The following is a 22009-nucleotide window of genomic DNA, read 5'->3' on the forward strand; positions in this document are numbered from 1 at the left end:
CAACGATCCGGCGATCTAATTGCACGGATTCAATAATAACGCGGTGCATAGGTACCACGTACATTTTACACGAATAGTGACAACGCTGAAGGAAAGAAAGATAGAAAAAAAGCGTACAAAGGCTCTTTGACCCTAAAAAAAACAATACCCGCGTAAGTCTTTTGAGATGCAAATGGACGCCGGTTCAAAAGCGAGAATGCCCCTCAAAGGCATCAATTACTCGTGATTTAATTCTGCCTATTTCGACTTTTTTTCTGTCTCGTGTCTTAACATATCCCCGTCCCCCTGGGAATCCCCAAGAAAGCCCTCTCTGCAAACCGTGCCCTTTGTAAAAAATTACAGGAAAGAAGAGCGTGCTGAGATAAAGGCTGCTTGCACCGAGAAACAAATTGCAAAAGCGAGACTTGGCCCATTCAGGAAGTTCGCGCGTGTATTAGCTTCCGTTCTGCAGAGAACTTATCCCATATTACGCTTCTTTCGTGAGCTACTCACGCTCCCGCGTGCGTCCAGCGCACGGTTTCAACGAACGAAAAAGCGTACGGAGCGATTAATAACAGAATTCCGTGCGGATTGTATTTCCGGTAAGAAGCTTCGTGTACGTTTTTATTACGTCGCGCATGCATGAATGCATGCCGCTTAAGGGATATTTTGTTACCTGTTCCGTACGAATTACGCATTAATATCACTATTTGGAGATTACTCCCCATCAAATAAAGTTTCCATCTTGCAAAAGAGAAATCCGATAAAGTCGTGCTTTATACAGCGCTACTCGTATCCAGCTCCAGTAAATACGTTCGAAATATTTATACATTGTTGTCGAGAAGAACGGACCGTTGTAGCGGACTAGCGGGCCAATAATTCACGCTTGACTTCCACCGGCGCGCGCGCGATAAATTCGTTAACGTAACCCGTCAATATATTAACCATACCGGGTTTTTTTTCGGGGCCCGTGTGTATAATACTGCACAATTTGCCAGGCGCGCCTCAATAGCATTGTGCAACCAACGAGATTCGGATTTTAGTCGTGCCACCATCGACTGCGTAAAAATATTATATCAGAAATAAATTGCTTTCGCCAACGTAGCCGAAAAAGAAGTATCTTGGACATTCCGGGCGAATATGCACCGCCAGATGCGAACCGCAATCTCATCGTAATTTATTAAGCGCATAAATGCCAGAAATTAAAATTGATGTCGTTACAGGGGATGCAATTTGGATTTAAAATAACCAATACTTCATTAGCGTATTAATCTATTCATGAAATTTAATTATCAGCATCGCTCAATCGCCGAAATTGTTTGAGCGAGTATTCGCGGCGTACCTTCATTATCGATCCAGCAAATTATAATTCTTTCGTTTAAGGCGCGGACAATAAACCAACTTTAACGCACGCTGTACAAAGGGATTTGTTTAATATTATCGGCCGTGGAACTTTCGCGCTACCACCTAACGATCATTAAGTCACTTTGTGAATTTTTGTAGCCTAATTTTTTTTCTCTATAACGTTATTCAGTGTGACGTCAAAAGTGGTATAACGCTTGCTTTATATAGGCCAACCATCGATTCGACAACAAATTACTTACGCCCCGTACTTCAGTCCTACCCTCACATTTATTGTATTTATTACACAATTTTACACACCATTCTGCTCCGTAAAGGAAGATTATTACCAAACAGTTGCATAAAATTATCAAACGAATTAGATAAGGGAAAAACTCGAACAAAATTGTGATAATTGATGTAAAAAAGTCGGAAATTTTTACGCTAATAGAAACAAAGTAATACCAATTATATTAGCATTGATAAAACGATGCTAGTATGTCACCATTTTGTTATCATTATTAAAATATTTGACGAGACAATATATAAAATAGGACCAAAGTTATAAATATATGTATCAGAAAGGCACCGTTTGCTGGATTCTGTTTCATCGACTGGATTTGTTTTTTATCCCCTTTGTGTACGTTATTATTTGTCACTTTATCAGTGCATAGACAGCGGCATATCACCGGACGGATTAATTTATGAACGGCGCGGCCCGATCACGTGTACCCGGTGGCGTTGATGGCATTGATGGCGATAAATTTCGCTACACGCGTGCGACAAATTATCGAGAGGGGGATGACACCCTCCTCGTCCCTCATCGAGAGAGGCTACCCGGTTAATTTCGCGCGAACATTGACGCACGGCATTAGGACGTTGCTCGGACCGCACCGCGGGTCCGCACCGTCGTTAAAGTCTCAGGGTATGAATAATCCGCTCGTCGAGGGTAGAATAATTTCGCGTCGAGTTCAAATCCAGGATCGATGAGGCCTATTCCCGCCGACGATCTAACCCAGTTTCGCCCACGAGGCGTGTACAGGCCACGAAGTGCTGCCGCGTTTCTCTCCCTCCCTCGTTTTCTCTCTATAGAGTAAAGCCGTGAGTCAATAAAAACGCAATTTTGCACCCGCGTGTTCGTTAGCATACTACCCCCCGGCCACAGTAGAGAGTGTAACGATGACGTGGAAAAAGTCGAACGGATCGCGCATACCTGAGCACGCCTCCGCTCCCATGAGGTGCGAGCGAACGCGAGAGCGAACCGATCCCGCCGATTGACAGCGATTGTCCATCTGAATGAGCTTCGATCTTCGATATTACATAACTGGAGACCGTGCATATTTCGATGGCTGATGGTCCATCGATCGAGTACTTCGTTATTGCCGATTTATTGCGTCGCGAGCGAGCGATTTGAATGCCGAGGAATCAATCAACTGCTCCTGCACTTTAACCCTTAAGCTTTGATGCCATCAAAGATGAACTTAAAGGGAGCAGGAAATGAACCGCGATACCTCTTACGGAGAACGGCACGCACCACGTGCGGCTTCGCACGACGACGACGTCGCACCAACGTCGCACCGTTCCGTTGTTCTCACTCACCTCCCCGCGAGAGTAACAACCCCCTAGAAAGTCGCCGCCTTCGCGAGACCGCGGCGACTAGGTAACCCGCGAGAGATTAACGAGCGCATCGCGTGAAAGAGCACCGCGCCGACGAACGTGCCCGCGAGGCTCGCGTGATCGTCGCCGAGGAAGGAGAAACGCGATCTCGACACGCGCGCGGCCTTCCCGCGAAGATTAAGCGCGGCAGGGAGGCGTCTCCTCTCTCTTCGCTGGCGTTCAACGGACACGAGACTCGCCGAGGCTTCTGAAACGACGAGACGGCGGGGACGCAACCCTCGGGGGTGCATCCGCGTAGCGCGGAGAACGTAGCGGGGCACGCGGAGAAAGACACTGGCGAGAATCGGACGCGCGGAGGATGTCCGCGATGAGAGAAAGAGTGAAGAGCATACTCGCGAGTGCGACACCACTCGCGGCGTGATTAGTCGCGTCACTGTACGATGACGATCGGGCGGGTGGATGCGCGATCCCCGCGGATGCGTGGGGTGCGTACACGCGCGCGTCCGCCGCGTGATAAGAACGCGTACGAGTCCACCCTGCGACCTCCGTCGACGCAGGTTCGTCGAAGACTGGTTCGTCGGTAGTCGCAGGGTGGGAGGCTCTCTTTCAAAGGCGGCGTTTTCTCTCGACGGCGGCGGCGGCGGCGGCGGTGGCGGCGAAGCTTCCGGATGGAGGGTAACGAGCATGCGTGCGAACGACGGCACGATCGGCACCGCATCACTACCGTGCACAGGGTGTGCCACCAGAGAAACGCGTAATCCGGAAACGATAGCTTGTGGTCGCTCGCTCGCCCGCTCGCTCGCTTTGAGCTCGTGTACGAGCGACGATTCCTAACGCCGACTGCGGAACGCGTCTCTCTCATCTCCGAGCCTGCGGTTTCTGACGGTGATGTAGATTAGGCTGCCTGGGGCTTTGATTTGAGCTTACACTGCAAGCCAAGAGCAATCGGAGAATCGTGTTTCGCTCTCGCCGCGCTAAAAGGGAGTCACATTTCGCCGGCGGACTCTCGTGCATTAACGAGAAATCTCGAGAACTCGATAATGGAACGCCGCGGTAATAAAAAGTTTTAATTGACATTTCCCAATCTGTCTCTCCACTAAAAACGGAATGAGAGTAAAGGCGGAAGGAGAAGAAGAAGCGTCTCGCGCGATAGCGGAGAATTAAACTTGAATTAAAGAAAGCGGATTCTCCGTGTTCGGCCCGACTGCGGAATGTCGATACGACCGCACTGCGGTAAAGCGAAGTTATTGGATCATCTGATATATCGCGCGTCTATGTCTCATCCCTCATTCCCCACGTCAAACCCCTCATCATGGAACCATCTTTTTTCCGACGTCTATCGAATACGCTTTCGACGTTTGACGAGATTTACTCAAACGCGGTTAAACTTATCTCGGGAGACATATATCGGCTTCTAACTTTTACATCCTTAAGATTGAACGAAGCGGAAACGCCTGCCAATTCCTCAATCGTTCACTTGACGAATGCAAATGTAATTTTGGCTGCCGCCAAAATAATGCTAATGTTTCCATAATTTCTTAAAATTCTCAGAATTTACAGATTTGTCTCTGTTGTAAAGCATGCAGCAGCAACAAATTGGCAAACAACAATTGAGATGTTCGACTCACCAGCCTGCGATGCCGTTGGGCTGTATCTCCTGCAGGAATATGCCGAGTTCGCCCTTGTCTTTGCTGCGAAGTCCGACCACGCTGAATCCCAAGCTGGTGCCTTCCGGCTTGTACAACTGAAAAAAATAATGAAACCATCTTAGTCAGCGGAGTTACTTGAGATACAATTTTAATTTTTTTTCTAATGCAAAAATTGAACAAAAATTAAAAGATTACCAGAATTAAGAGAAAATGTTATTGTCCTCCAAAGAAGTATAAAACTCATAATTTACCTGCACGGTAAATATCTGTCGTCCCCTCGCCGCAGCCTCGATGACCTTCTTAAACTCTTTGGCGTAAGTGGGAGTGGTTATAGGCGGCATTCCCATAACTTCTGAAACAAGACTGGGGCTAGTAACCTGTAACAGAGCAGGCCCCCTCAATGCATCATCAAGAACACTCAGCTGATCCTTTTCAAAAATTCAACAGCGCGCAAAAATTACCTGCGCGCTCGTGTCTTCGCTGCTGCTGTGCAGTAGCGGAGCGACGGGAACCCTCTGATCCTCCAGCTCGCTGCTGTCCTGATACAGGTCTTGGTACATGTTCGGGCCAAGCGGTTGCACCGGAGTGTTCGGAACAGAGAGCTCCAGTTGTCCGCTAATGTTGATATCGAAGTCGCCGGGCAGGATGGACGGGTGGTGCGTCAGCTGGGTGTTCAGCTCGATCAGCGAGTCCTGGATCGTGACGATGCTGCGAAACACCGGGTCCTCCAGCAAAGAAATGAGCGACTTCAGGTCCTGGGACGTGTGCATCTGCAACTTGGGATCGTCGCAGTCCTCGACGCGTTCCTGCACGTGCTCCAGCAGGTGGAGCGCCGTGGATACGTCTGCAAATACCGTCGACAGCACGAAATTATCAAGTGAGACCGTATCACGAGGTTATGAACGCGAAAAGGCATCGATCTACGTGTAAGAAAATGTGCAAATTGCGTTGAATTCAAAGTCGCAATATGCCGTATTGATCACGTCCGTATTTACCTGCGCTAAGCGGCATGATGATGATCTTCCTTTACTCTTCAAGGTGCAACGAAGCGTGCGCCGATTCCTCGGACTGAAAATGGAGAAACGAGTATGCCGTGAATGTACGTGCGAACGTCAGGCTCGTTCCGTGTCACGCGAACGTCACATTCACTTAACCTCAAACGGCCGAACGCCCGCGTCTCGGAAAATCGGACTTGAGCAGTCCGTGGCGTTCGCTCTCGTTGAGCAACGTCGCCTTGAGAGGCGATTAATTGTCGTCGACGGGCGAGCGTATCGCAAATCGATATGAGGTTGCGTGACACGGAGAGGAAGGACGCTCCTTCCCGATTCTTCCATTTCTCACCTCGCGAACCCGCGAAGAGAGAACGAACTTCCGCTGCCTTCCTTCCGCGAGAGAACGATTCTGTTAAGTAATCTCACGCGACTACGGGCGAGCTCATTACAGTCCGCGAATGGCCAGTTGCATCTTGGCGTCAGCTGACTTTAGCAAACCGCGATATCGAGCACTTGACAGCTTTCTCCGCGTATGTGTGTGCCCGTAGAGAATCCGGAGCAGCACACACTCGCGGAGCACGTCGGTCGGACGACCACGTGGTCGAGCGCGGCAATTTTTGAATGCGCGAGTGGCCATATGATAATTTATATTATATTTATGTTACATGTGTATGTGTAACATAAATTACATCCTTACATTGTTACATTTTATGTATATTGGCGCATATTGAGGCCCGTTAATCAACTGGGAATGTTACTGAAAATATAGAAAATAGTAATGTTAGTTTAACGTAATTCTGCTGTAATTTTATATTTCATATCGTAAAAGGTATTCTTGAAGTTGTGAATATATTTATAAATTTAGTCTCGTATTTTCTACTCGCGATGCGATCAACTTCTTATCAAACTTAACTTGACGTCAATTTTCTCTAGTTTAGCTTTAAAGTTACTCGTGTATTATTAATATCTTTATTACGTTCGATTATATAAATATAATAGAATAAATTATATAAAAATAAATATATGTTTAAATGATAATTAAAGATATCGAAATACTCAAGATCGGGGTTACGTAGCGAATTTATGTTTTCTAATCCCGATGAAACTTAATTAAACTAATTAAACACATTTGAGACTTACACACATCCGCTTTCTGTATGCTTTCTGGTAATATTCCGAACTCGCAATTTATTATAATATTCAAGTAATAATGTCTTCTAGAGAATAATACGTTACTATGTACTTACGTTAATGTATTCACGTCCAAGGCTAATATAGGAATGACGCACGGCCTCACTCAAGATAGCACTCAAGATTATTGATATTTTGTTGCGTGCTGGCAATTTTAAAGATAGTTAACATTGTTATAGAAAATATTATTTATGTCGATGTAGTGCCGTCAACGGATGATAATTCAAGTTGCACGATCTTGAATTAAAACTCGTTGATGTTTGATATCGGTAATTACTTATACTTTTATTTGATAAAATTTTCAATTAAAATTATAATTTTACTCTGAATTCATTTCTAAGAGTTCTATAGTATTCTTTAGCGTAGGAGGAAACCTCTTTTATGTTCCTTAAAACTTTTCCTTTTAAGGAACTTTTATATTCCTCAAAAGCAGAATTTTTATATAACGCGATTCTTAATAGCGTGAAACATCATGTTACCCTAAGAATAATAATTGAACATATAATTTCATAATATTTCTTATTCTTTGCTATGAAATCGAACGTTCCCGTTTGCGTATTTATGAATACGTCAATCCTGAAAAAGAATTTATTTTTATTTCTGTGCATTCAATAAACATGCAGGTGTTCGAAAGTATGTAATTAACATTATGTCGGTAAACAGATAACTAGCATCCTCTTAAAACACTCGGCCAAACCTGCAACTATCTTTAATGCAACAAAAACTGATCGATAATGTCAAAACTCTTCAATTATCCCGGGCCTCTGGGCCCTAAAGAAAGTCATGTCAACTTCCCTATAGCTGTCAGTCTTTAATAGTACCTAATTATCGGTGCCACATTATGCCTACATAAATTTTATGAACTTTATATATATATATATATATTTATTTATTTACTTCATTTACGAGATATTTTTGCAACAAAAATGTAAAACATTTATTTTAGAAAATAGCATGAAAGAGTGGTAATCACAAAGTTTAGAAATATTAAATATTAATGCAAAAATAAGTGAAACTAATAAGAATGATTAATTTCTATGCAAATTATACATTCTTGTAGATATATTTTTATACATGATGTCCAAATAATATCTTCAGTTATAAATATTTATAACTTTTGTTTGTAAAATTGAAAAATGATTTCTATAAAACCGAAGAAAATTAAATCATTTGCATAACAGTGCTTGTACACATGAGAGAAACATGTTCAATATACGAGCATCTAATACGAATGGACAGAAGATCACGGCCCCCCGGCATCGAGAGCCACCCCGCGCTTTATCCAGCCGATCGTTAAGCGGCTGGATGCTTCTCGTGGACGATGACGGTGCGATCACGTCCTGTTTGACCTCGGCCGGGAGTCTGTAATCCATGATTCCGCCGCGAGTCAGTCCCGATGACGAGAGCCGACGGTCTCACGGGCCCCCTCACGTTGCAGCGTGTCGTACGCATGTCGGGGGGTCCCCGCACGGCGCGACACGGCGCGACCACGCGTCGCCCGTTTTCCCGGATGGCCCCACGGAAACCGGACACACAATGGGTCCACTTCCGCCGCGCGCAAGGCCAGAACTCGGACGTGGGGGCCCTCCACCTGCCCGCGCTTTATCCGCGCGCCGCGTTGTCCCCTATGGGCCCCCTACGGCCTATGCGCGTCTATGCGGGGACCATTCATCGAGGATCCATGCGATTTGCTCTCTCGTCTTCCTCTCCACCTCTCGGTGCACAGGTGCCTGCCCATTATTCCCGCACCTCCCGCCGATTTTGACCGTCAGTTTGATTACGGGTGCCACTCGCGTCGCACGCGTGATTTCGGGGTACACTCGCACGCCTCCCTTTCGGGCGATCGGACATCGCACTTCGCGGAGGAGCACGAGGAACGCATCGGACAGGGCTCGAAGCGACGACGCATCTCTCCTCGCCCTTCGCTTTTTGCCGCAGCTGCGATCTCGTCGGGGAAAGATAGAGCTTGAGAAAGAAGCGAAGAACTCGGCGAGAGCCACCCCTCTTGGGTAAGACATCTTCCTCTTTCTTGATTAACGAGTCTTTCCCGCGTCAAGTCAAGTCAGCGATCTTTGTACTTGGATGAATTGCACATCAATTCGATGCTCAGCGATGATTAATAATATTAATCGCGTTAATTATAATTTTGCAAATTTGATCGAGCGCCTAAGAGGGTGAATTTTCTCATCCATTTTGTAACTCTCACTAATTTCTCTCGAGAAGAATATGTTAATAAATTAACGTAATAAATTACATGATAATTTATTTTTAAGACTATACAACTTTTTCTTTTAATCAGACTTTAGATAAACATACATGTTTGATTAAATTTAAAATTTATTAAATAAAAGAAAGTACATGTTACTGCAGCAAAGAAAAGAGAAACACAGAGATTTTTCCAAAGAGCACATTGCACAAATTGCACAAATATGTCCACGTAAGGAGCAAGAATAAAATAAGCGCATTCGCATGACCGCAACAGCCTGGAATCTTAATTAATTATTCGCAATGACGCATCGCGTAGGGCAATTAACGCGTTGAAGCACGTTTGTTTCCATATGGACATAATTACGACAATTACCTACTCAGATGATTGTTACGCAATCGTGAGATATGAGTGCAGATCGCGGATTTTCCACGATTTTTCACATGTACGCACGATCGCGTTTGCAGTAATTTTCAATGCCGCCGGTGGTTTCAGCAATTCCAGCGGAGTTATCAGCCGCGAGCTCTGAAACGTTTGCGCGCCATCGGCGTCGTCCTCGCGCGACGCGCGTTCGCTCGAAATTTAATTCTCTACGTGAATTAGCATGGCGCGGTTACCAGATAATAATTTGTCGTTGCGTGCGAACGTTCCATTAACATCAACGTCACACAACAATGACCAAATTCATTCCCGGTTCGACACGGGTACGCACGCAACAATGCCGTCCCCGACAGAGTTCAAAGCACCAGAATATAATAGCTAGATACAATGGCTCTTCTGCGGTGGAAGCTCACAATCAAACTGTCGCAGAAAGTAAGCCTTCAAAAAACCCCGGTGCTTTCCCAAACTCAAATTGCGAATCTCATCCAATCACCGGTCTTCAAACTGTTTGCATCCGCTACATAAATAGCGGAATTAGCACTGTTTTTGTGATTGCGATGACTTCAAAACTTTCTCGTTCAAATGTTTGTATTAAATCACAAAAGTAAAGGAATTTTGCTGATGGCGAAAGTTAAATGGAAACTTACTGACTGTTTTCGATATCTTGAGAACTCTTTGTTACTTAATATCGCAATAATTGAATTGCAATTGCCGTTACCAAATGTTCGTGCGCAATAATGAGCAAAGTAAATAATTAAACGAAATGTCAAATCAAGATTAAATAATTGCATGATTAAATAACGAAATAATTAAGGTAAGAGATTAATCTCAGAAAGCAATGTACGTTTCATTGGTTCAACATTCCTTCCAAAGAGCTATTCGCGGTGTCCGCAGCGTTTTCGAGCGAGCGCATCAGCTCTTTAATCTCTATATGTCTACGGTATATTTAATTACCTTAATCCGAATAATTTCTCGAAACAATTTGCATACGACGAGCAGCACGTCATAAATCCGGCGATCCGGCGGGGACAATTACAGAAAATGCAATTTCGCGCGGCGTGATATTCTGCGAATTATAACGAACGGGCACCGTAATTTTCTCCCACAGCCGATAGCAGCGGTAACATCAGAATGAGCTTTTATACCGCGGTGTCGGTGACAGGCGCAATTACCGGGGTGATAAACCATAACGCGATTAATAAGCACTGTCGCTGCACAACATCAGTGAGACACCGACGGGGCGCAATCTGCGAACGAGCCATGGCTGCAGTAATTGCCACTCGTCGCCAACAGCAAGCACGCATCGACGAGTAAACATGAATTACTTCCCCTCTTCGATATAATCACATTTTCTTTATTATACGTTGTCGATAAGCGGCCCGCATCGCAGCATCATTGTAAGCACCCGTTCAGCTTGAGCGCCCGTCAAACATCATCGAATCAAATAGCACGTCATCAGTGCAGATCGCGAGTTGAATGTATGCATCATCTTTCGTATTTACCGCGATTCACGATCCTTAATTATAAATTTTTGTTATCTTTTATGCGCATTTTATATGTATTTATTTATGAGCTTCTCAGAAATTCACTGAAAAGCGAAATATTATTTATTTTATGCAGAGGGTTGAGATTGAAGTGAAACGGAGTTGTTACTCGAATTTCAATTCCAATTTCGCGATTGATAAAAATATAAAAATAAAATTGTAGAAGAGCGAAAAGTAGAGAAAAGAGGATCGTGAGTGCAGAATAGCGCTTTAGATAAGGATATTGCGTTGTAATGTATCGATATCTCTTTCACATTTCTCATTCTGTCGGTGATATCACGGGGTGGGAAAATTACCGAGGATAGCGTATGAGATGACCCTGTACGTTCTCCCGTTTTCGATGATCGAACCCGTTCTCCTACGATAACCAGGCAGATAATGGCAACCGGCTAATAATGTAATGCCTGAAAGTTGGAAGCACGCTTCGTTGCCCTTACAGGCGTGTGCTGGTCTTTTGGCAGCCGCGTGCGTACACGGCAGGGTACGCGTGTGTGGAAATGTTCAGGGTGAGTGCTCGTCAGGAATCCCATAAACTCTAGTACGCGCTGTCCCCACGTATCTCGAGTACGTGGAAACGTCCACCGGCCCGAACAAATGGTTCTCGCGTAGCTTTATCTTTATTTCAATTTTTCATGCGCCGTCCCCTTTTTCGCGCGCGGGACGTAAAAACTGAATAGTTTATTGCATCTGTCCCCCCCCCAGGGAAATTCGGAAAGAAATATTTCGACGATTCCGAAACACCTATTGAAATTACACTATCAGTTCTGTTTTATGCGCGGGATCTCTTCTATAAGTGTCACTCAAGTTCGATATAAAGTATGTTTTATCTCGTATAAAAAAAAAGGATTCAATTATCCAATATTAAATGTTTTTTACGGAAAGAATAAACGCGTAGAAAATATGTAACTTTCCATACTCTCCTTTCAGAGTCCGTGTAAATAATTCCGAGATCTCTTGCATTCTTAAATTGCAATAGAAAGCTACCCCTTAAAAGAGCATTTCCTTACTCGCTTAAATTAAATTTCTCCTCCCTTTTCAAGGCGAGAACATTCCTGTCTGAGTGTTCTTGATTCTTACTTCGTAAAATTTTACATAGCATAATGCAAAGTAACTTAATATCACTATAACGCACACATGCAATAACGCGTTACATTAAGAGTAATATCAGGTGAACGGTTTCAATAACCATAGCTTTTTCCATGCACAAAGGGATCTCCCTTTTCTTTTATGTATTAAAGGTTTAATAACTCATTTTCAGATCTCAGTAGCAGTTGGCATGACATAGTATTCTGGATATTTGAATATCACGATGAGGAGAACTCGCAGATCAACTAGTATCCTTCCAGTTATCTGGATATTTATCGTATTACAGTCCTTGGTCAATGGTAAGTTTACGCTAAATTAAAAATTCTAAACCTTTTTAAAAAAAGATATGTATTAATTAATATATGCGTTATTCGCGTATTTTCTAATACATTTACAAAAATTTTGAGAAAAGGGAAAGATCAGAGATCTCGTTTCATCAATAATTTATTCTAAGTTGCGTGATGATCGATATAAACGATTAAAATAATCAACATTGATTATTTCAAATCAAGATCTTTGTTTCGAATTGGAACGAGAAACTTTGCAAAAAAATCTAGGTTTCTCTAATTGATATGGCGATTGTATCACGGTTTTAAAAACGCGCATTACACTAGGTGGAATTTGCATATAGGTAAATTGTTCTGCGAACGTACGAACGAGCAAGTCGAGGGAGTACAAGTGGAACGATGTCATGTTGTACTTGCGAAACTGTTGGTCGCCATTGTGTCGCTATCCGTGCCACTTATGGCACGAAAATATCGCGTTGATAATATCGAAATGCGCGCGTTCGCGCTTGCCGACTAGAGGAAGTAGCCTGAATTTTATGTGGAAAGGAAATAATAATCCGCGCGAAACGGTATAAATAATAAAATAGACGCTGACCGACAAACAATCGCTAACGAGAAAACCATTGTTTCAGCGCAAACGACCTGCAACGGTGGTTTGGGCAGGGTGGTTTACGAGAGACTTCCGGATCAACAGCTTCAGGGATTCGATGATGATGTGGTAAGACCGCGTTCTGAATATACTTCATCATTGCATTTTATTATCATTAAGAGCAAAAGTTGCTCATCATTAAATTATCTTTTGCATATAACATTTTGATTTTAATTTTCTACTTTTGCAAATTTTTTACATTTTGCGTACTTTTACATTAGAAATTTTTTAATTTTGCAATTTTTTTAATTTCGCGTTGTTTTACATTAGAAATGCGATTAAATCATATATTGTCTCGCAATATATATTCCACTATTCCGCGGAAGAAGCAAGACGGTACAAGAGAAATTAATGCACAAGAGTGAAATTGTTAAAAACGTATTCGACACTAAAGAACTCCGGTTTGCGATAGGTACGAGACTCGGCGCCTCCGTTTAGGGTGCTGGAGAAGTGTCAAGAGCTTTGCCTGCGCGACAGAACGGCGACGACCAACCTGGTCCGCACCTGCACGAGCTTCGACTTCCAGCCCGGCAACAGAATTGCCTCCTACAGCGGTGCCGCCGAGTACGAGGAGAGTACTTGCTATTTAACGAGGGAACAGGCGCAGCCAGAGGGCATTGGAAATCTCATGCTCGTGCCGAACAGCGTGCACTTCACTGAGGTGTGCCTGGCGTGTAAGTATCCGCTCGCGAATAGAGGAAAAATATCGTTGCATCGCACCGCTCTGCACTAATTGAAATGCCAGCCGTGTTCACGTGCTCGTCCATCAGAGAAATTGAAACGGTATCCTTCCTTTTATTCTCTTTTGTTGTCGATCTTAACTGGACTTGCGAACAAAGTTTTTGTAAAAACGTCCACGAAAGATAATCTTTGTTAATGTTACAAATTTTTTACTGTATCCTATCTTCCTTTTTTTTTAATTGTTCTAAAAATTGACTTTATCGCCTGTTTCAGCCGACAGAATAGAAAGGGAATGTCCGAATCGTCGTTACGTGTTCGAGAGGCACCCGAGGAAAAAGCTGAAGCTACCCCTGACAGACATCAAGGAAGTCAGCGCTGCTAACAGGACTGACTGCGAGGACAGGTGCGTATACAGCGATTCAAAATTATTATTACGTGTGTCATGAAAGAAATACTTACCATTTGATAATTTTCTGTCCAGGTGCCTCAATGAATTCACTTTCGTCTGCCGGTCGGCGACGTACGACACTGCGCTGAGAAGTTGTTCCCTCAGCCGTTTCACCAGAAGGACTCACCCCGAGTTGCTGGAGGACGATCCGAATTCTGATTACCTGGAGAATACTTGCCTCAATGGTACGTTTTCAACATTTCCAACTATTATATAAATAATACTATTACACATACAGCTGTTTGCAATGCTGAATATCATAACGAAGAAACTTCCACTATAATCTTTCAGCTGAGCGACGATGCGACGGACTCGCGGTGTTCGTGAAAGAGGAGAACAAACGTCTACGCGGCCCGTTTGAAGTGGACATATACACGAATCTCACTTTGGACGAGTGTCAGGCGCTATGCCTCAGAGCGGAGAAGTATTTCTGCCGCAGCGTAGAGTTCGACGAGCAGACCCGACACTGCGTCATCTCCGAGGAAGACTCCGTCTCGCAGAAGGACGACATTGGGCTCAGCAATAGTCCCAGTCATCACTTTTACGATCTAGTCTGCTTAGACAATCGTGAGCGAGATTTTATTTCTTCTTATTTATTAATTACGTCCTTCATGCTTGCCATGCTGTACATACACTAACGCAATGCAGGATCTTTAATCGATCAATTGGTAATTCACGACTCGTTATCAATGCCTACTTACGAAGCGTAGATCCGTCCTTAGCGCGCGGCTCTGAATACCCGGACAGCAGCTCGACGTCGCACATGTTCTCCGACGGCCGACGACCCGATACGGCCTTTCAGCGTTACCGGCACTCGCGTCTCAGCGGCGAATTTCATTCAGAGATCACCGGTCGCAGCCTGAGCGAATGCCTGGATGAATGCCTGCGACAGACGAGCTTTCAGTGCCGCAGCGCCGTCTACTCCGAGAATTATCACATCTGCCGATTGAGCCGGTTTAATCAGCGGGACGGTCACAGGATCATCTACGACGCCGACTACGACTACTATGAGAATCTTATGCGTGCGTGTTGAATTAATTTAAGCACTTAAGAGACTCCACTATGAGGGAAGAGATCGATGAACAGTTACTAAATGTCGCAACGTGACGAGTCTTCTCGTTGTCGCGACGTTTAGATGATAAACTTTCTGCTGAATTATTCTATGTTTGCTGTAAAATTTTAAATTAGTTTTATTTCTTCTCTTCTGTTTCTCTTGACGAGTCTTTTGCACTACCGCTACGTGTTCAATGCATTCAATGTTTAATTTAAAACGCTGCTGTACCACTGACAGATCAATATGATGGCGATCGCGACGGTCCTGGATATAGACCGGATCCTCTGGGACAAGACACGAACTTCGGACGACCCTCGCTGGGAAGACCCGGTTAGAGAATTGCTTTATTAATTTATTATAATGTCGTATACACCGACGTTGCATAGAGTCGTGCAATTATTCATAGAATCGCTGAGTGACCGCGTAAATTAATTTCGCGTAGAACAAGATTACGAACATGTATATCTAACTTAGAGCCAATTACAAGTCTAAACATTATGTTATTACAATCAGAGTATATTTCTATTCAGAAATCGAAATTATTGAAAATCTATAAGATAGATTTGATTACCTAATTTTACATAGAGATGAAATTGCAATCCGGTAATATTTTATTCCGACAAAAATAATCACTTCGAATTTTATGTTTAGGCTATCCGGACGATTACGACAAGGGACAATATCCAAGCAGCGCAAAACCCGATCGCTATCCCGATCGCTATCCGGATCGTATGCCGGGTCGTTATCCAGATAATTATCCAGATCGTTACCCGGATCGATATCCCGACCGTTATCCAGACCGGTATCCCGATCGTCGTCCTTTGCCGGACGATAGATATCCAGACAACAGATATCCTGGACAGTACCCAGACGATTCGGACAATTACGGGGATCGATACCCTAGCGATCGGTATCCTGACAGATATCCTAGTGGAAATCGTTACCCACTTGGAGACCGGTATCCAAACTCAGATCGTTACCCAACCTCAGATCGTTACCCAACCTCAGATCGTTACCCAAACTCAGATCGTTATCCCATATCTGATCGTTATCCTATCAGAGGAGGAGATCGTCACCCGATCGATAGATATCCTGATTCCGGAAGTCTCGATAGGTATCCTATGAATGGCCGTTATCCCATGATGATGCACGGTATGCGATATCCAAGCCGATATCCCACAGACATCAGTGATCGGTATCCCAACACGATCGATCGGTATCCTTTCCCAGAAGATCCATTGGATCGATATCCCACAGCGTTAGGCGGCGATAGAATGCCGATCGATCGATATCCAGCCAGTGGCAGATATCCTGATAAGGATTCTAATCGGTAAGTTGCTAGCAGTTATTTTAATCAATAGAATATTGGTAAAATATTATTTTATATATGTATACTGATATATTATATCTTCTTCTCTTTCTCAGATATCAATTTATAAAAATAAATTTCATAAAACTAAATTTCAATTTCTAGACTTGTTTAAGACAAGTGCAATTATATAAAGCTCTTTTATTTTCGTGAATATATTATTGAATATTATTTTTATAATATTTAAAACCTAGTAAAAATGAAAAAACAATACACTTTGTTACACTTTGATTCAATAAATAGCAGGTATCCGTCAGGAGGACACGGATTGTACCCGCACGGGTTTGTCGACGACGTTCGCGGTCCTCAAAGCCACGGTCCCGAGCGACCTCACTATGGCGGGCCTTACGGCCCGGCGCGACCCACTCTTGTTGGAGGAGGATACGGCGGAGGAGGATATGGTAATGACGGCGGCGGAATCGTGGGTGGAGGATATGTAGGCGAAGGTGGTGTCTACAATACTCGTCCGTTCGGGACCGCGGGTGGCCCAATCATAGGTAGACCCCCATTGGTATCCAGATGTGACGAGCAGGACAATTTCAGACAAGTTGGATCTCGTACTAGAGTGCGAAAGCCGTTTATCAGACGATACACCACTGCCTCTTCGCAGGGTCAATGCGAACGGGAGTGCACTGACGCCAGAGATTTCGTTTGCAGGTAATGATAACTTTCTTATAATTTTTGCAAGTTTATAAAGCTGACAAAAAATTAGAGATAATTAATAATAAATTATTAACTTCTTTGTGCATAAAATTAATTTTGCCTATATCATACAAAACAGGAAATTAATAATAAATTTGAAGAAAATATAAGTAGGAAGAGAGAAAGAGAACGAGCATCGTATAATAATGCTACGCTAGCACAGTTAACGCGTCGGATTCCGACATCTGATTCAGCAACTGCCCGAGACCTGGCCGGCTGGAAATTAAATTAGGAATGATCCGACAGTGTTTGTTTGCGTGATCGATCGGACACGGCAATTCGCAAATTCCCATCCTCATTTGCAGATCCTACAATTACCGGTCGTATGCTGCGCCTTACGGGGCCGAGAGGGACAATTGCGAGCTCAGCGATCGAGACTCGAGGGACATGGACATGGGCAACCCGGTTTATTACGAGACCGGGTCCGATTACGACTTCTACGAGAGGAACAACGGTCGGCAGGGCGCGGATGGGGAATGTCTGGATGGTAAGCGCCAAGGCGCCGAGAAATGAGAGTCGTGAAACGGGTACGAGGCATTAGGAACCAGAGTGGAGAACGATGTAAAACGTACCTTCGAAACACAAGTGAAATCCCTTCTTAGATCTGCTTTTTATACGTTCATCAAGAATTCCTCATCGTGTTATTATCTACAAGAAATAACTAAAAGCACGTGAGACGAATGATGATCCACTCTGGAATCGACCCGTAAAAAATGAAATACTTATTTCTTAGAAATGTTCTTGCAAGTGACGTGCATCGATATTATCTATATTTATTTTCTATCGACTTTTAGTACTATTTATTGTACATATAACGTTGTAGGATTGTTACACTTTACCTTTATGAAATAAATCTAATGCTGCGTTTTTTTCTATCTACTTCTTCTTCTTCTTCTTCTTTTTCTTCTTCTTTCTCATACGTCGCAACCAACGCAACCAACCCATCACCTACATCCCAGCACAGCTCACGTTCAGAGGATCGACCGCGTGTACGTGACACACTTTTATGACTCTCCCCGATCAGCAATTCCCCGTCCCTGTTCAATCTTAACAGATGCAAATGAACAAGCAATACGGTTAAACGTGCTTAGCATCAGACGCGTGTTTTGGCGCAATCGAATCTACATATCTCCTCTAGAGTTCAACGGTTACCGCCGTCACTTTCCAATAAGTTCTTCTGTTGACCACCAATTTCGATTTAATTAAGTCCGTATCAGATCTCGTTTCTGCCGGAAATTGTGCCGGATGCACCGACGAATTACATTCTGTGTTGTTACGCTTGCAGTTAGCCAAGTCTGTAGCGAGGACGGGATGGAGTTTACCCTGAGGACGCCGGAGGGATTCATCGGGCGAATTTACACGTACGGGTACTACGATCGGTGCTTTTTCCGCGGGAACGGCGGCACCGTGAATGTACTTCGTATCAGCGGGCCTCAGGGATACCCCGAGTGCGGCACACAGCGAGTAAGAGCGGCAATTTCCGCTTAACAGCTTGATATCCACGAGCAATCTCCGATTTAATCCACGCTAAAAACTTTTGCGTCGTTCGACGCCAACTCGTGAACCCCGAAGTTCTCATTAAGTGATTGACGTCGGAAATTGCTTCACGGGGGTGACTTTAACGAAATACGGAGCGCTCGATTTATAACAACTCGGTCCCCCTTTCGAATAATTGATTGATGAACTAGTTTGCTCGCTGCTTAAGATGTGCTATATCTAACGGTAATGATGAACGTAATAATAAATCTTTTAATGACATAAATGATTGCAGTACGGTGACACGATGACGAACATCGTGGTGGTGCAATTTTCGGACTACGTGCAAACCGGACGGGACAAGCGATTCAACCTGACGTGTATGTTTCGGGGGCCTGGCGAAGCTGTCGTCACATCCGGCTACATCGGTGCCGGGTATGCCAGGTCATATCGATCGAGATGTCGTGTCTTGCACCGACAGTACGATCTTTAACGCGTTAAATGCTGTAAATATTCACGAGGATAAATATTGAGTTTTGTTTCGAAGAATCTTTGAATATTTACAATTTTAATATGATTTTTAATTTTTTATAATACTTCATGATACGTATAATTCATAATTTTATCAAATCAAATCTTTCGAATAACTTTTTTGGCAAAATTTTGTTTTAAGCAAGTTTCTCCACATTCATCATTGTACAGGTATTGTACATTTATATGATTAATTATTATTGTTCCAAGAATTTTTATAGCTTTCTTTATATCTTCTAATTTTTATTACTTTATGTTAATATAAATCTCGCGTACGCAAATATGTGGGTGCAAGCACGCTCGTGCAATTTCTTTTATCGCACATTTAATCTCAAATATCTTTCAAAAGTATTATGCACACTAGTTACTAATAATAATTAATATTGGATACTTTGCAATTTTATATTATTAATTAAATGATACAATCTTAACTGCAATTTACTTTATCTGAGAGATGGCTCATACTGGTTGGGATTTTTAATAATTAAAATAGTAAACCCAAAATTCAAAAATAATTAAAATGATAATTTATGCTATTATTTCTCATATCTTCTGCATCATTCAATGGCAATCAAGTAATTCCAATTTCGCTAATGGAACTCACGTACGCTGTGCAGATCGGGGTCTCCCATTCCCATCGAATATCTCCCAGCGGAAAACACTCTGAGTTCCAGAGTACGTTTGATGATCCTTTATCAAGGTAGACCTACGACCACCATCGCTGTTGGTGATCCTCTCACTTTCAGACTTGAAGCTCAGGATGGGTAATCTTATTTTATATATGTTGAGTTGGCCAAAAAATCTGTGCGGACTTTTTTGTTTTGTTGCGTTTGAATTTTGTTAAAAAAATCCGCACGGACTTTCCGGTCATTAATACTATAATTACTGTGCGTTCAAATTTTGATGCTCGTAATTATTATTTTTCGCAGATACAACTATGTGACGGATATATTCGCTACCAACGTTATTGCAAGGGACCCCTATTCCGGCAGAAGCGTTCAATTGATAGACAGATACGGGTACAATAAATCTCTCAATAATTCACGCAAAAATATGATACGTTACGCTAAAAATATTTCATAAATATAAAAAAATTTGAAATAATGTTTCCGCGAAAAGAACGATTGTCAAAGATACCTCGCATGACCGAAATGAAAATTTCTGCAGTTGCCCAGTGGACAATTACGTGTTCCCGGGACTGGACCGCCTTCGTGACGGCGACAGCCTCGAGGCCCGCTTCAACGCCTTCAAAATACCCGAATCAAATTTCCTGGTGTTCGAGGCGAATGTGCGAACGTGCCGCGACGGCTGCCAGCCGGCGTATTGCTCCGGTGGTACCGGCAGAAGCGAGCCGTCCTTTGGTAGACGACGAAGGGACGTAAATAACGACACTGTAGCAGATGAGGACGAGGTGTCGCCGATAACCGTGATGGACGGTGACGTTAATAACGCGTCGGCGACGATTTTCAACGCGACCGAGGTCGAGGACGAGCCGGAGGATGAGGAGGACGAGGAGGAGGAGCACGTTAGAGAAATGATAGAGGTAGTAGATATATCGTTTTCATTTCAGTGGAGGAAAATAGAAAGGACGTCGTCCCTGTCCCCGTGCAAACAAGTCCGCACGATCAAATGCATTATCTGTATTCCGGCAGGTCCTCGACTCGCGAATGGACATCGAGCAAGAGAGAAGCGTCGTCGAGAAGCAAACCAAGATGCTGGAAAATATTTGTATAACGCAGAATGAGTACTACGGGCTGGTTACTGCGGTAGGAATCCTCGTCGTCCTCCTCGCCTCAGTCGTTCTCCTGTCTATGCTCGTTTACAGGTAAAGATTACATTTTATCTTTTGACAATTTGTCCTCAATTGTGTGATGATAGTATTTAGGAAAGCTGCCTAAAATTAGATAATCGATAAATATGTAACGAAAAGCGTGTAAGCTCTTTTGCATTGCTAGCATAATGCAAGATCAATTAATTTAATTCATTATTTCAGAAAATACGTCTATTCCGTGATCATGAAGAATCGTAGACTCGACAAAACTTGCAGCCGCAGCGGTCACTCCGACGAGCCTTACAGTAGTCGGGTCAATAATTTCTCTTTCATGAGAGCAGGTCTTCAGAAACCATTTCAGGCCTCGTAAGTATTTAAAAGTAATTGCATAATTCGAATATTACTATTAGTAATTTTTATATTAATATTAGTAGTTTTATTAATATTAGTAATTTAGTAACTTATTCAATTTAATTTGTAACGCTCGTGTTTGTGACCAGGTCTATCTCGAGATCAATGAGCAACGCCATTAGCCAACGTCTCGCCTCGTCGTCCACTGCTCTCGAGGGTGCTGTAGGATTATCCACCGGTCGACGAAGTGGTTTCGACCCGAGCGAGCCGATTTACACCGATCCCTCTCTCTTCGAGGTCACTCGTTGCTCGAACATCGCGAAATCAACCCTCAACGACAATTTTCATCTTATATAGTGCGCGAGGAAATCTTAAAATTGCATAGGCTAAACGAGCAATCGTATTATAGTAGTCTAATAAACGCATTACGGAACCGACTCACCACAAAATTCATGACAAATCAGTATCAATTACGATATATTCCGCCGCTAGTCAACAATCCACTGCCAATTACACTGCTAACGACTGTCAAGCACTTATCAAACGATCTTTCGATTTCTGGAATCTGAATAATCTAGATTTATTTTTATTACTTTGCCAAGAGAATTTAATTCAGACAATTTACTTTTTCATCTGCCACGTGACGTATTAATAAATCTTGATAGAGAGAGAAAAATAGAGAGAGATGAGAGACACTGCTTTGT

General features: G+C 43.3%; 2 protein-coding genes across 10 annotated transcripts in view; one reads left to right on the top strand and one right to left on the bottom strand.

Moving 5' to 3' along the window:
• Window positions 1–6136, bottom strand: part of LOC105280265 — an 85984-nt gene extending 79848 nt beyond the window's left edge. For 2 of the 5 annotated variants that reach the window (XM_011340641.3, XM_011340631.3), the window contains exons 1-5: window positions 5928–6136; window positions 5582–5654; window positions 5048–5430; window positions 4838–4963; window positions 4566–4681 (exon numbers count right to left, since the gene is read on the bottom strand). In XM_011340641.3, the coding sequence (XP_011338943.1) occupies window positions 4566–4681; window positions 4838–4963; window positions 5048–5430; window positions 5582–5597 (641 nt within the window). In that variant the 5' untranslated portion in view covers window positions 5598–5654; window positions 5928–6136. Of the gene's footprint in view, window positions 1–2533; window positions 2740–4565; window positions 4682–4837; window positions 4964–5047; window positions 5431–5581; window positions 5655–5927 lie in introns of those variants that run through there. The other 3 variants (XM_011340650.3, XM_026971966.1, XM_011340661.3) reach the window with 3 other exon arrangements.
• Window positions 6137–8422: 2286 nt separating this feature from the next.
• On the top strand, window positions 8423–21754 carry LOC105280283. Of its 5 annotated transcripts, none has more exons than XM_020031942.2 (20): window positions 8423–8778; window positions 12159–12285; window positions 12906–12991; window positions 13335–13596; window positions 13877–14006; window positions 14085–14236; window positions 14343–14618; window positions 14762–15073; window positions 15343–15435; window positions 15757–16435; window positions 16721–17131; window positions 17482–17663; window positions 18462–18640; window positions 18948–19096; window positions 19801–19947; window positions 20113–20202; window positions 20351–20726; window positions 20836–21008; window positions 21177–21320; window positions 21455–21754. In XM_020031942.2, exons 2-20 carry the CDS (start codon window positions 12210–12212, stop codon window positions 21660–21662), a joined length of 4125 nt encoding a protein of 1374 aa, XP_019887501.1. In that variant the 5' UTR covers window positions 8423–8778; window positions 12159–12209; the 3' UTR covers window positions 21663–21754. The 5 variants fall into 5 exon arrangements, with proteins under 5 accessions (XP_019887501.1, XP_011338996.1, XP_011339015.1 ...); XM_011340694.3 differs by having other exon boundaries at window positions 8424–8778; window positions 16718–17131; XM_011340713.3 differs by having other exon boundaries at window positions 8424–8778; window positions 16718–17131; window positions 18948–19087.
• The last annotated feature ends 255 nt before the right edge of the window (window positions 21755–22009 follow it).

This window comes from Ooceraea biroi, chromosome 8, assembly GCF_003672135.1.
Source record: "Ooceraea biroi isolate clonal line C1 chromosome 8, Obir_v5.4, whole genome shotgun sequence".
In the NCBI taxonomy this organism is placed as follows: domain Eukaryota; kingdom Metazoa; phylum Arthropoda; class Insecta; order Hymenoptera; family Formicidae; genus Ooceraea; species Ooceraea biroi.